Genomic DNA, 12,408 nt, shown 5'->3' on the forward strand with positions numbered 1-12,408 from the left:
GTTTTTTGTTGTAATATAGCAACTTTCATGTCTGTAATCGCGTGACCAGAGAGATTGAAAAAAATAAAACAAAACAAAACAAAGAAAACAAAAAACAACCTCCTGTGCAAGTGTCTGCCATGCTGAGGGGGAGAAAGACTAAGAGGCAGCGTTGGAGCCTGCCAGGGAGAAGGAACAGGAGGTTGGGGAAGGGGGAAAGGAAGCAGAGGCGTTGGGGGCCTGAGGTTTGAACAGTTCTTTGGTGGAGAGGCCAGAGGAACAGAGGGATAAAATATTCCACTAAGAGTTAAACAAGGAAAGGAGTGGGAGATGTCCCATTTACGTGTGCGTGTTCTGTTTTCTTTGTTAATCAAAAACACACTCAGAACTAGGGCATTCTCTGCTATGGCCCTGGTTCTCTGCTTCACTGAGTATAAGCTCAGCACAGCACAAATGGGCGTGGAGTCTGGCTTCCTGATTCTCTGGGTGAATCTGTGCTGCCATAAGCACCAGCATAACTTAGCCCTGGTCTACACTAGGACTTTAGGTCGAATTTAGCAGCGTTAAATCGATTTAAACCTGCACCCGTCCACACAGTGAAGCCCTTTATTTCGACTTAAAGGGCTCTTAAAATCGATTTCCTTACTCCACCCCTGACAAGTGGATTAGCGCTTAAATCGACGTTCCCAGCTCGAATTTGGGGTACTGTGGACACAATTCGATGGTATTGGCCTCCGGGAGCTATCCCAGAGTGCTCCATTGTGACCACTCTGGACAGCACTCTCAACTCAGATGCAGTGGCCAGGTAGACAGGAAAAGAACCGCGAACTTTTGAATCTCATTTCCTGTTTGGCCAGCGTGGCAAGCTGCAGGTGACCATGCAGAGCTCATCAGCACAGGTGACCATGATGGAGTCCCAGAATCGCAAAAGAGCTCCAGCATGGACCGAACGGGAGGTACGGGATCTGATCGCTGTTTGGGGAGAGGAATCCGTGCTATCAGAACTCCGTTCCAGTTTTCGAAATGCCAAAACCTTTGTGAAAATCTCCCAGGGCATGAAGGACAGAGGCCATAACAGGGACCCGAAGCAGTGCCGCGTGAAACTGAAGGAGCTGAGGCAAGCCTACCAGAAAACCAGAGAGGCGAACAGCCGCTCTGGGTTAGAGCCCCAAACATGCCGCTTCTATGATGAGCTGCATGCCATTTTAGGGGGTTCAGCCACCACTACCCCAGCCGTGTTGTTTGACTCCTTCAATGGAGATGGAGGCAATACGGAAGCAGGTTTTGGGGACGAAGAAGATGAGGAGGAGGAGGAGGTTGTAGATAGCTCACAGCAAGCAAGCGGAGAAACCGGTTTTCCCGACAGCCAGGAACTGTTTCTCACCCTAGACCTGGAGCCAGTACCCCCCGAACCCACCCAAGGCTGCCTCCTGGACCCAGCAGGCGGAGAAGGGACCTCTGGTGAGTGTACCTTTTAAAATGCTATACATGGTTTAAAAGCAAGCATGTGAAAGGATTACTTTGCCCTGGCATTTGCGGTTCTCCTAGATGTAGTCCTAAAGCCTTTGCAAAAGGTTTCTGGGGAGGGCAGCCTTATTTCGTCCTTCATGGTAGGACACTTTTATCACTCCAGGCCAGTAACACATACTCGGGAATCACTGTAGAACAAAGCATTGCAGTGTATGTTTGCTGGCATTCAACCAAAATCCGTTCTTTCTCTCTCTGTGTTATCCTCAGGAGAGTGAGATATAATTCATGGTCACCTGGTTGAAATAGGGTGCTTTTCTTCAGGGACACATTCCTGCTGTGCTGTTTGCCTGTGGCTGAACAGAAATGTTCCCCGCTGTTAGCCACGGGGAGGGGGGAAGGTTGAGGGGGTAGTCACGCGGTGGGAGGAGGCAAAATGCGACCTTGTAACGAAAGCACATGTGCTATGTATGTAATGTTAACAGCAAGGTTTACCCTGAAAGAGTGTAGCGACTGTTTTATAAAATGTGTCTTTTTAAATACCGCTGTCCCTTTTTTTTTCTCCACCAGCTGGATGTGTTTCAATGATCACAGGATCTTCTCCTTCCCAGAGGCTAGTGAAGCTTAGAAAGAAAAAAAAACGCACTCGAGATGAAATGTTCTCCGAGCTAATGCTGTCCTCCCACACTGACAGAGCACAGATGAATGCGTGGAGGCAAATAATGTCAGAGTGCAGGAAAGCACAAAATGACCGGGAGGAGAGGTGGAGGGCTGAAGAGAGTAAGTGGTGGGCTGAAGACAGGGCTGAAGCTCAAATGTGGCGGCAGCGTGATGAGAGAAGGCAGGATTCAATGCTGAGGCTGCTGCAGGACCAAACCAGAATGCTCCAGTGTATGGTTGAGCTGCAGCAAAGGCAGCTGGAGCACAGACTGCCACTGCTGCCCCTCTGTAACCAACCGCCCTCCTCCCCAAGTTCCATAGCCTCCACACCCAGACGCCCAAGAACGCGGTGGGGGGGCCTCCGGCCAACCAGCCACTCCACAACAGAGGATTGCCCAAAAAAAAGAAGGCTGTCATTCAATAAATTTTAAAGTTGTAAACTTTTAAAGTGCTGTGCTTAAAGTGCTGTGTGGCATTTTCCTTCCCTCCTCCACCACCCCTCCTGGGATACCTTGGTAGTCATCTCCCTATTTGTGTGATGAATGAATAACGAATGCATGACTGTGAAGCAGCAATGACTTTATTGCCTCTGCAAGCGGTGATTAAAGGGAGGAGGGGAGGGTGGTTAGCTTACAGGGAAGTAGAGTGAACCAAGGGGCGGGGGGTTTCATCAAGGAGAAACAAACAGAACTTTCACACTGTAGCCTGGCCAGTCATGAAACTGGTTTTCAAAGCTTCTCTGATGCGTACCGCGCCCTCCTGAGCTCTTCTAACCGCCCTGGTGTCTGGCTGCGCGTAACCAGCAGCCAGGCGATTTGCCTCAATCTCCCACCCCACCATAAACGTCTCCCCCTTACTCTCACAGATATTGTGGAGCACACAGCAAGCAGTAATAACAGTGGGAATATTGGTTTCGCTGAGGTCTAAGCGAGTCAGTAAACTGCGCCAGCGCGCCTTTAAACGTCCAAATGCACATTCTACCACCATTCTGCACTTGCTCAGCCTGTAGTTGAACAGCTCCTGACTACTGTCCAGGCTGCCTGTGTACGGCTTCATGAGCCATGGCATTAAGGGGTAGGCTGGGTCCCCAAGGATACATATAGGCATTTCAACATCCCCAACAGTTATTTTCTGGTCTGGGAAGAAAGTCCCTTCCTGCAGCTTTTGAAACAGACCAGAGTTCCTGAAGATGCGAGCGTCATGCACCTTTCCCGGCCATCCCACGTTGATGTTGGTGAAACGTCCCTTGTGATCCACCAGAGCTTGCAGCACTATCGAAAAGTACCCCTTGCGGTTTATGTACTCGCCGGTTTGGTGCTCTGGTGCCAAGATAGGGATATGGGTTCCGTCTATAGCCCCACCACAGTTAGGGAATCCCATTGCAGCAAAGCCATCCACTATGACCTGCACATTTCCCAGGGTCACTACCCTTGATATCAGCAGATCTTTGATTGCGTGAGCTACTTGCATCACAGCAGCCCCCACAGTAGATTTGCCCACTCCAAATTGATTCCCAACTGACCGGTAGCTGCCTGGCGTTGCAAGCTTCCACAGGGCTATCGCCACTCGCTTCTCAACTGTGAGGGCTGCTCTCATCCTGGTATTCATGCGCTTCAGGGCAGGGGAAAGCAAGTCACAAAGTTCCATGAAAGTGCCCTTACGCATGCGAAAGTTTCGCAGCCACTGGGAATCGTCCCAGACCTGCAACACTATGTGGTCCCACCAGTCTGTGCTTGTTTCCCGAGCCCAGAATCGGCGTTCCACAGCATGAACCTGCCCCATTAGCACCATGATGCATGCATTGGCAGGGCCCATGCTTTCAGAGAAATCTGTGTCCATGTCCTGATTACTCACGGGACCGCGCTGACGTCGCCTCCTCGCCCGGTATCGCGTTGCCATGTTCTGGTGCTGCATATACTGCTGGATAATGCGTGTGGTGGTTGATGTGCTCCTAATTGCCCAAATGAGCTCAGCGGCCTCCATGCTTGCCTTGGTATGGCGTCCGCACAGAAAGAAGGCGCGGAACGATTGTCTGCCGTTGCTCTGACGGAGGGAGGGGCGACTGACGACACGGCTTACAGGGTTGGCTTCAGGGAGCTAAAATCAACAAAGGGTGTGCCTGTACATCAAGGAGTATTTCAGGCAGGACTGCACGGAGGGTTCCAATAAGAAATGGTGCACCAAAGTTATCGTTGTTATTGGAACAAGGAGGTTAGCCTGGCCTCTGATTGATACATGGCTAGATTAACCTCGCTGCGCCTTCTCTGTGACTGACTGCAGTGTGATCTAAACAGGGGAGGAGGAAAATGAGTACAAAACAAATCTGGTCTATGTCTTGTTCTGACCCACTCCATCGATCCTTTACATCTTTGGCTGGCAGCAGACAAAAAAGGCGCAAAATGATTGTCTGCCCTTGCTTTCACGGGGGGAGGGAGGGTGGGAACGGGGTCCTGACGATATGTACCCAGAACCACCCGCGACAATGTTTTAGCCCCATCAGGCATTGGGATATCAACCCAGAATTCCAATGGGCAGCGGAGACTGCGGGAACTGTGGGATAGCTACCCACAGTGCAACGCTCCAGAAGTCGACGCTTGCCTCGGTACTGTGGAAGCGCTCTGCCGAGTTAATGCACTTAATGCACTTAGAGCATTTTCTGTGGGGACACACACACTCGAATATATAAAACCGATTTAAAAAAAACCGACTTCTATAAATTCGACCTAATTTCGTAGTGTAGACATACCCTTAGAGCAGTGTGGAGGCTGCTCTTATTTAAACTATCTAGCTGTGGTCCCTAAGGGACTATTTGCCACTTGAGAATAGCTGGAGTGCCGCATTGTTGGACCCTGCCCCAAATCTGATATGTTCCCTGTGCTGGGGTTGTTCGGGAAGGTAGCACAAGAGCCAGCCTGAGAGCTCTGATATGTGCTGCATGAGGGGGCTTAGACACAACAGAAATTCTGGCACTTTGTGATTACAAATGGAAGTTAGATTCAAATTGCATGTTGTTGGGTTTTTTTTGTTCTTTTGTTATGTTTACAACTCTCAGTATTGAAGACATTCTCAATACTTTGTTGGGAAGATGCATATCTCACAATTTTTGAACTCCTGGGATTGGTGAGGCTGTCTGAGGATGTTTTATGACAGTGTCGATTGCTTCTGAAAGGATACTTTATATGAAGGTTTTTATATCTAGTGATTCTGGTTGCTTGTAAAATTACTGTCATGGAGATCCGCAAGAAAGTTAAAAATCACCACCTCAACAAAACTGGTGGGAAGGCATGTTTCTATCAGATTTGCTATAGCAAAAAATAGCTTTTGGAGAAAAAAAAAGGATCTGGTGCTTTCTTCATTTCCTGACTGACAAGCTAACCGAAATGGAAATGATTGTGATGTTACAAAGAGAGGATTATGACTTTGGGGTGGTAAATGACCCATCCAACGCCAGGCTTTAAATTCTGCAACACAAAATAATTGTTGGTGTGTTAGAAGAACCTGTGCTAATGTTATATTCAGAACAGAAGAGAAGACATGACCACATAGCAATGAATCTCATAACTGTTTGTTCCTTGGATAATTTCATGGGTTTTTTTTTCTTCAAGTCATTTTTTTTCTGAAGTTCAGGGTTACAAGAGTTGTAACAAATGTTGTTATAAATTAACCTGTGGATGACTTTGTAATTAGATGACTTGGGAAATGCCATCCCAGCCAAGATTAAAACAAAACAAAAATCAAAACTCCTTTCTAGAGCTGTGTGCGGTTTTTTTCCTCTCCATCCCCTTCCCCAAATGCTTGTGGTTTTTTCCTCTCCATCCATCTCCCCAAATGCTTGTGGTTCATTTTTCTTTTAATGCTCACCCAACAATAAATGATAGAACCCACCAGACTATAGAAGAATGATTGCCTAACACTTCCAGTGGTGTTCAGAATTTAACAAGGAAATGCAAGAAAATACAAGGAAACTGAATACAGTGCAGCAGGAAACCTGAATACTTGCCGAAGAAGCAGCAACAGAGCTGGTCAAATTCCGGGGTCAAGTGGGGACTCTGCAACAAACTTTTCAACCACTTTGGATTGATTTTTTCACTCTCTTTTTTGTCAACTTTCCACAGATATTGTTGTGAAGGTGTATATTAGCAGGAATACCCACAGAAACAGCATTTTTTAATTGAATATTGCAGAATACAAATTTGGAATTTGTAACCAAGAATATTCACAATGAAAATCTGTAACAGCTATTCAGTCAATCAGGGAATAGAAATGTACCATGTGTGCCCAATCAAAACAACTCAGACTTTAGATATTCTATATGCCCAAATAAGATACAAGAAAAAATATGTAGAAATGATCAAGTGAATAGTTTTCAAAAATTAATACATTTGAGAAGATGGTTACAATTTGCAAACAGAAAAATGGGTGAAATTCATCAAATAAATCATAGAGTCATGACTTGTTGTAAATAATTATCCCAGCTTTAAGAAGCAGTCCTGTGCCAGTTTCAACCAAATGAAAATCACCAGGTTTGCTATGGTCATTTTCATTCTAGTCAAGATGATACAGTGTTTGCAATCTGTCTAATGTGGCATATATCAGCAAGTAGCACCTAGCAACAAAGGTAGGGTTTGACTTTTCTACATTTTCAAATTAACTGAAAAGCTTAGCCCTGGTCTACACAAGGACTTTAGGTCGAATTTAGCAACGTTAAATCGATTTAAACCTGCACCCGTCCACACAGTGAAGCCCTTTATTTCGACTTAAAGGGCTCTTAAAATCGATTTCCTTACTCCACCCCTGACAAGTGGATTAGCGCTTAAATCGACGTTCCCAGCTCGAATTTGGGGTACTGTGGACACAATTCGATGGTATTGGCCTCCGGGAGCTATCCCAGAGTGCTCCATTCTGACCGCTCTGGACAGCACTCTCAACTCAGATGCAGTGGCCAGGTAGACAGGAAAAGAACCGCGAACTTTTGAATCTCATTTCCTGTTTGGCCAGCGTGGCAAGCTGCAGGTGACCATGCAGAGCTCATCAGCACAGGTGACCATGATGGAGTCCCAGAATCGCAAAAGAGCTCCAGCATGGACCGAACGGGAGGTACGGGATCTGATCGCTGTTTGGGGAGAGGAATCCGTGCTATCAGAACTCCGTTCCAGTTTTCGAAATGCCAAAACCTTTGTGAAAATCTCCCAGGGCATGAAGGACAGAGGCCATAACAGGGACCCGAAGCAGTGCCGCATGAAACTGAAGGAGCTGAGGCAAGCCTACCAGAAAACCAGAGCGGCGAACAGCCGCTTTGGGTCAGAGCCCCAAACATGCCGCTTCTATGATGAGCTGCATGCCATTTTAGGGGGTTCAGCCACCACTACCCCAGCCGTGTTGTTTGACTCCTTCAATGGAGATGGAGGCAATACGGAAGCAGGTTTTGGGGACGAAGAAGATGAGGAGGAGGAGGAGGTTGTAGATAGCTCACAGCAAGCAAGCGGAGAAACCGGTTTTCCCGACAGCCAGGAACTGTTTCTCACCCTAGACCTGGAGCCAGTACCCCCCGAACCCACCCAAGGCTGCCTCCTGGACCCAGCAGGCGGAGAAGGGACCTCTGGTGAGTGTACCTTTTAAAATGCTATACATGGTTTAAAAGCAAGCATGTGAAAGGATTACTTTGCCCTGGCATTTGCGGTTCTCCTAGATGTAGTCCTAAAGCCTTTGCAAAAGGTTTCTGGGGAGGGCAGCCTTATTTCGTCCTTCATGGTAGGACACTTTTATCACTCCAGGCCAGTAACACATACTCGGGAATCACTGTAGAACAAAGCATTGCAGTGTATGTTTGCTGGCATTCAACCAAAATCCGTTCTTTCTCTCTCTGTGTTATCCTCAGGAGAGTGAGATATAATTCATGGTCACCTGGTTGAAATAGGGTGCTTTTCTTCAGGGACACTCAGTATAGCCCATTCCTGCTGTGCTGTTTGCCTGTGGCTGAACAGAAATGTTCCCCGCTGTTAGCCACAGGGAGGGGGGAAGGTTGAGGGGGTAGTCACGCGGTGGGAGGAGGCAAAATGCGACCTTGTAACGAAAGCACATGTGCTATGTATGTAATGTTAACAGCAAGGTTTACCCTGAAAGAGTGTAGCGACTGTTTTATAAAATGTGTCTTTTTAAATACCGCTGTCCCTTTTTTTTTCTCCACCAGCTGGATGTGTTTCAATGATCACAGGATCTTCTCCTTCCCAGAGGCTAGTGAAGCTTAGAAAGAAAAAAAAACGCACTCGAGATGAAATGTTCTCCGAGCTAATGCTGTCCTCCCACACTGACAGAGCACAGACGAATGCGTGGAGGCAAATAATGTCAGAGTGCAGGAAAGCACAAAATGACCGGGAGGAGAGGTGGAGGGCTGAAGAGAGTAAGTGGCGGGCTGAAGAGAGTAAGTGGCGGGCTGAAGACAGGGCTGAAGCTCAAATGTGGCGGCAGCGTGATGAGAGGAGGCAGGATTCAATGCTGAGGCTGCTGCAGGACCAAACCAGAATGCTCCAGTGTATGGTTGAGCTGCAGCAAAGGCAGCTGGAGCACAGACTGCCACTGCTGCCCCTCTGTAACCAACCGCCCTCCTCCCCAAGTTCCATAGCCTCCACACCCAGATGCCCAAGAACGCGGTGGGGGGGCCTCCGGCCAACCAGCCACTCCACAACAGAGGATTGCCCCAAAAAAAGAAGGCTGTCATTCAATAAATTTTAAAGTTGTAAACTTTTAAAGTGCTGTGCTTAAAGTGCTGTGTGGCATTTTCCTTCCCTCCTCCACCACCCCTCCTGGGATACCTTGGTAGTCATCTCCCTATTTGTGTGATGAATGAATAACGAATGCATGACTGTGAAGCAGCAATGACTTTATTGCCTCTGCAAGCGGTGATTAAAGGGAGGAGGGGAGGGTGGTTAGCTTACAGGGAAGTAGAGTGAACCAAGGGGCGGGGGGTTTCATCAAGGAGAAACAAACAGAACTTTCACACTGTAGCCTGGCCAGTCATGAAACTGGTTTTCAAAGCTTCTCTGATGCGTACCGCGCCCTCCTGAGCTCTTCTAACCGCCCTGGTGTCTGGCTGCGCGTAACCAGCAGCTAGGCGATTTGCCTCAGCCTCCCACCCCACCATAAACGTCTCCCCCTTACTCTCACAGATATTGTGGAGCACACAGCAAGCAGTAATAACAGTGGGAATATTGGTTTCGCTGAGGTCTAAGCGAGTCAGTAAACTGCGCCAGCGCGCCTTTAAACGTCCAAATGCACATTCTACCACCATTCTGCACTTGCTCAGCCTGTAGTTGAACAGCTCCTGACTACTGTCCAGGCTGCCTGTGTACGGCTTCATGAGCCATGGCATTAAGGGGTAGGCTGGGTCCCCAAGGATACATATAGGCATTTCAACATCCCCAACAGTTATTTTCTGGTCTGGGAAGAAAGTCCCTTCCTGTAGCTTTTGAAACAGACCAGAGTTCCTGAAGATGCGAGCGTCATGCACCTTTCCCGGCCATCCCACGTTGATGTTGGTGAAACGTCCCTTGTGATCCACCAGAGCTTGCAGCACTATCGAAAAGTACCCCTTGCGGTTTATGTACTCGCCGGTTTGGTGCTCTGGTGCCAAGATAGGGATATGGGTTCCGTCTATAGCCCCACCACAGTTAGGGAATCCCATTGCAGCAAAGCCATCCACTATGACCTGCACATTTCCCAGGGTCACTACCCTTGATATCAGCAGATCTTTGATTGCGTGAGCTACTTGCATCACAGCAGCCCCCACAGTAGATTTGCCCACTCCAAATTGATTCCCAACTGACCGGTAGCTGCCTGGCGTTGCAAGCTTCCACAGGGCTATCGCCACTCGCTTCTCAACTGTGAGGGCTGCTCTCATCCTGGTATTCATGCGCTTCAGGGCAGGGGAAAGCAAGTCACAAAGTTCCATGAAAGTGCCCTTACGCATGCGAAAGTTTCGCAGCCACTGGGAATCGTCCCAGACCTGCAACACTATGCGGTCCCACCAGTCTGTGCTTGTTTCCCGAGCCCAGAATCGGCGTTCCACAGCATGAACCTGCCCCATTAGCACCATGATGCATGCATTGGCAGGGCCCATGCTTTCAGAGAAATCTGTGTCCATGTCCTGATCACTCACGGGACCGCGCTGACGTCGCCTCCTCGCCCGGTATCGCGTTGCCATGTTCTGGTGCTGCATATACTGCTGGATAATGCGTGTGGTGGTTGATGTGCTCCTAATTGCCCAAATGAGCTCAGCGGCCTCCATGCTTGCCTTGGTATGGCGTCCGCACAGAAAAAAGGCGCGGAACGATTGTCTGCCGTTGCTCTGACGGAGGGAGGGGCGATTGACGACACGGCTTACAGGGTTGGCTTCAGGGAGCTAAAATCAACAAAGGGTGTGCCTGTACATCAAGGAGTATTTCAGGCAGGACTGCACGGAGGGTTCCAATAAGAAATGGTGCACCAAAGTTATCGTTGTTATTGGAACAAGGAGGTTATCCTGGCCTCTGATTGATACATGGCTAGATTAACCTCGCTGCGCCTTCTCTGTGACTGACTGCAGTGTGATCTAGACAGGGGAGGAGGAAAATGAGTACAAAACAAATCTGGTCTATTTCTTGTTCTGACCCACTCCATCGATCCTTTACATCTTTGGCTGGCAGCAGACAAAAAAGGCGCAAAATGATTGTCTGCCCTTGCTTTCACGGGGGGAGGGAGGGTGGGAACGGGTTCCTGACGATATGTACCCAGAACCACCCGCGACAATGTTTTAGCCCCATCAGGCATTGGGATATCAACCCAGAATTCCAATGGGCAGCGGAGACTGCGGGAACTGTGGGATAGCTACCCACAGTGCAACGCTCCGGAAGTCGACGCTTGCCTCGGTACTGTGGAAGCGCTCTGCCGAGTTAATGCACTTAATGCACTTAGAGCATTTTCTGTGGGGACACACACACTCGAATATATAAAACCGATTTCAAAAAAAACGACTTCTATAAATTCGACCTAATTTCGTAGTGTAGACATACCCTTAGTGAGGTCAGTTAGCAGACGTGGATGAAATTTCTTGAACAGTGCAAAAGGAAAGTTGTAGATGAAAATGTCATGATTTTTGATTGGCCAAGAATTGTTGGATTGTATTTCTGTGGTGGGAGATAAATGAGAAGATGGACGTGGGGTGAAATATAGGCCCCATTGAAGTCAATGGCAAAACTCCCATTGACTTTATTGGGGCCATGATTTCACTCAGAGTTTCTAGCCGCAAAAACAATTCTCTGAGTTCCTTTGGCTGTTGGAGCCATACAGTGCTATTTACGTTACATTTTTGTTCTTGGAACTTGTGTTGGTATGCCTAGAGCTTTGGCTAAGCACTCTTTTTATTTGTATAAACATAAAGAAATAACTAAGTATCATGGCCACTGTTGCCACAAGATGTTACTTGGTGTAGACAAACCAAAACTGCATCTAAATAGAATACTTAGATGATATCATGAGGTATCAGCTACTCTTTCAGGTGAAATGGGTATCTCTTGCTTCCTCCTCTCAAGACTTCAAGAGGTGAATAAGCTTAATTTCCTAGTAGTTGCCGATACTGTACTTGTCTCATATTATTTTTGCAGTGTCTTTGGGTAAAAGCCAGGTGATATGCCTGTGCTTTTGTTTTCCCCTTTGCCCTGCAGCCAGGGATCTTCCTTCAAGGAAAGACATGACTTTGTGAACTGTGGGCCAAATTCTCTCACATTGTCTTACACAAATATAAATCTACTCATTTTAGTGGAGTAAACTCTGGATTACACTGGTGTGAGAGGAAAATTGTTGTCTCTCAGTATACAAACATAGGGGATTGCATGCCTTTAGTTGCTCAAGGCAAGGACATAAATTATTTGTTAGCCTATCAACTTGACTAACTTGTAATATTTGTCGCCTGCTGTCCTTGGTATCCTGAAGAAAAGTTATGAAATTTTCTGAAGAGATGACACGTGCAAAATTATGGAGGCTGGTGACACTTGACATCTCTGGCCTAGCTAAACTGGCTGAAAACTTGAGACCAATTGTAGGTTAACAGTTTGGTATGAATGTAGGCAGCTAATGGCTATCATATCATCTGACTTCTAGCTGGGAATGGCAACATTTTCACTTACCAATTAATGTTTCTGCTAAACAGGCTGAAAGGGTATGGAATCTTGCTCTGTTCTGAGGTTCCCTGCAAGCTTACAAGAACTTAAGTGCGTAAGCCTTATTAACATTTCTGTTAAAATATGGAGTGCTTTGATCTATTAGTGT

General features: G+C 47.4%; 2 protein-coding genes across 2 annotated transcripts; both read left to right on the forward strand.

Moving 5' to 3' along the window:
• Positions 1-783: 783 nt before the first annotated feature.
• Positions 784-6,246, forward strand: LOC140915193 (uncharacterized). Its single transcript, XM_073354770.1, has 3 exons — positions 784-1,440; positions 2,017-2,161; positions 6,222-6,246. Exons 1-3 carry the CDS (start codon positions 858-860, stop codon positions 6,244-6,246), a joined length of 753 nt encoding a protein of 250 aa, XP_073210871.1. The 5' UTR covers positions 784-857.
• An 811-nt stretch (positions 6,247-7,057) lies between these two features.
• LOC140915337 (uncharacterized) lies at positions 7,058-8,959 on the forward strand. Its single transcript, XM_073354921.1, has 2 exons — positions 7,058-7,708; positions 8,297-8,959. The coding sequence occupies exons 1-2, from the start codon at positions 7,126-7,128 to the stop codon at positions 8,836-8,838; spliced, it is 1,125 nt and encodes a 374-aa protein (XP_073211022.1). The 5' UTR covers positions 7,058-7,125; the 3' UTR covers positions 8,839-8,959.
• The last annotated feature ends 3,449 nt before the right edge of the window (positions 8,960-12,408 follow it).

This window comes from Lepidochelys kempii, chromosome 7, assembly GCF_965140265.1.
Source record: "Lepidochelys kempii isolate rLepKem1 chromosome 7, rLepKem1.hap2, whole genome shotgun sequence".
In the NCBI taxonomy this organism is placed as follows: domain Eukaryota; kingdom Metazoa; phylum Chordata; order Testudines; family Cheloniidae; genus Lepidochelys; species Lepidochelys kempii.

Coding starts and splice junctions, on each gene's coding strand:
- LOC140915337 (XM_073354921.1), top strand. CDS start 7,126: ATGCAGAGCTCATCAGCACAGGTGACCATGATGGAGTCCCAGAATCGC. Junction 7,709..8,296: donor AGGCGGAGAAGGGACCTCTG/GTGAGTGTACCT, acceptor TTTCTCCACCAG/CTGGATGTGTTTCAATGATC.
- LOC140915193 (XM_073354770.1), top strand. CDS start 858: ATGCAGAGCTCATCAGCACAGGTGACCATGATGGAGTCCCAGAATCGC. Junction 1,441..2,016: donor AGGCGGAGAAGGGACCTCTG/GTGAGTGTACCT, acceptor TTTCTCCACCAG/CTGGATGTGTTTCAATGATC. Junction 2,162..6,221: donor GCACAGATGAATGCGTGGAG/GCAAATAATGTC, acceptor AACTTTCCACAG/ATATTGTTGTGAAGGTGTAT.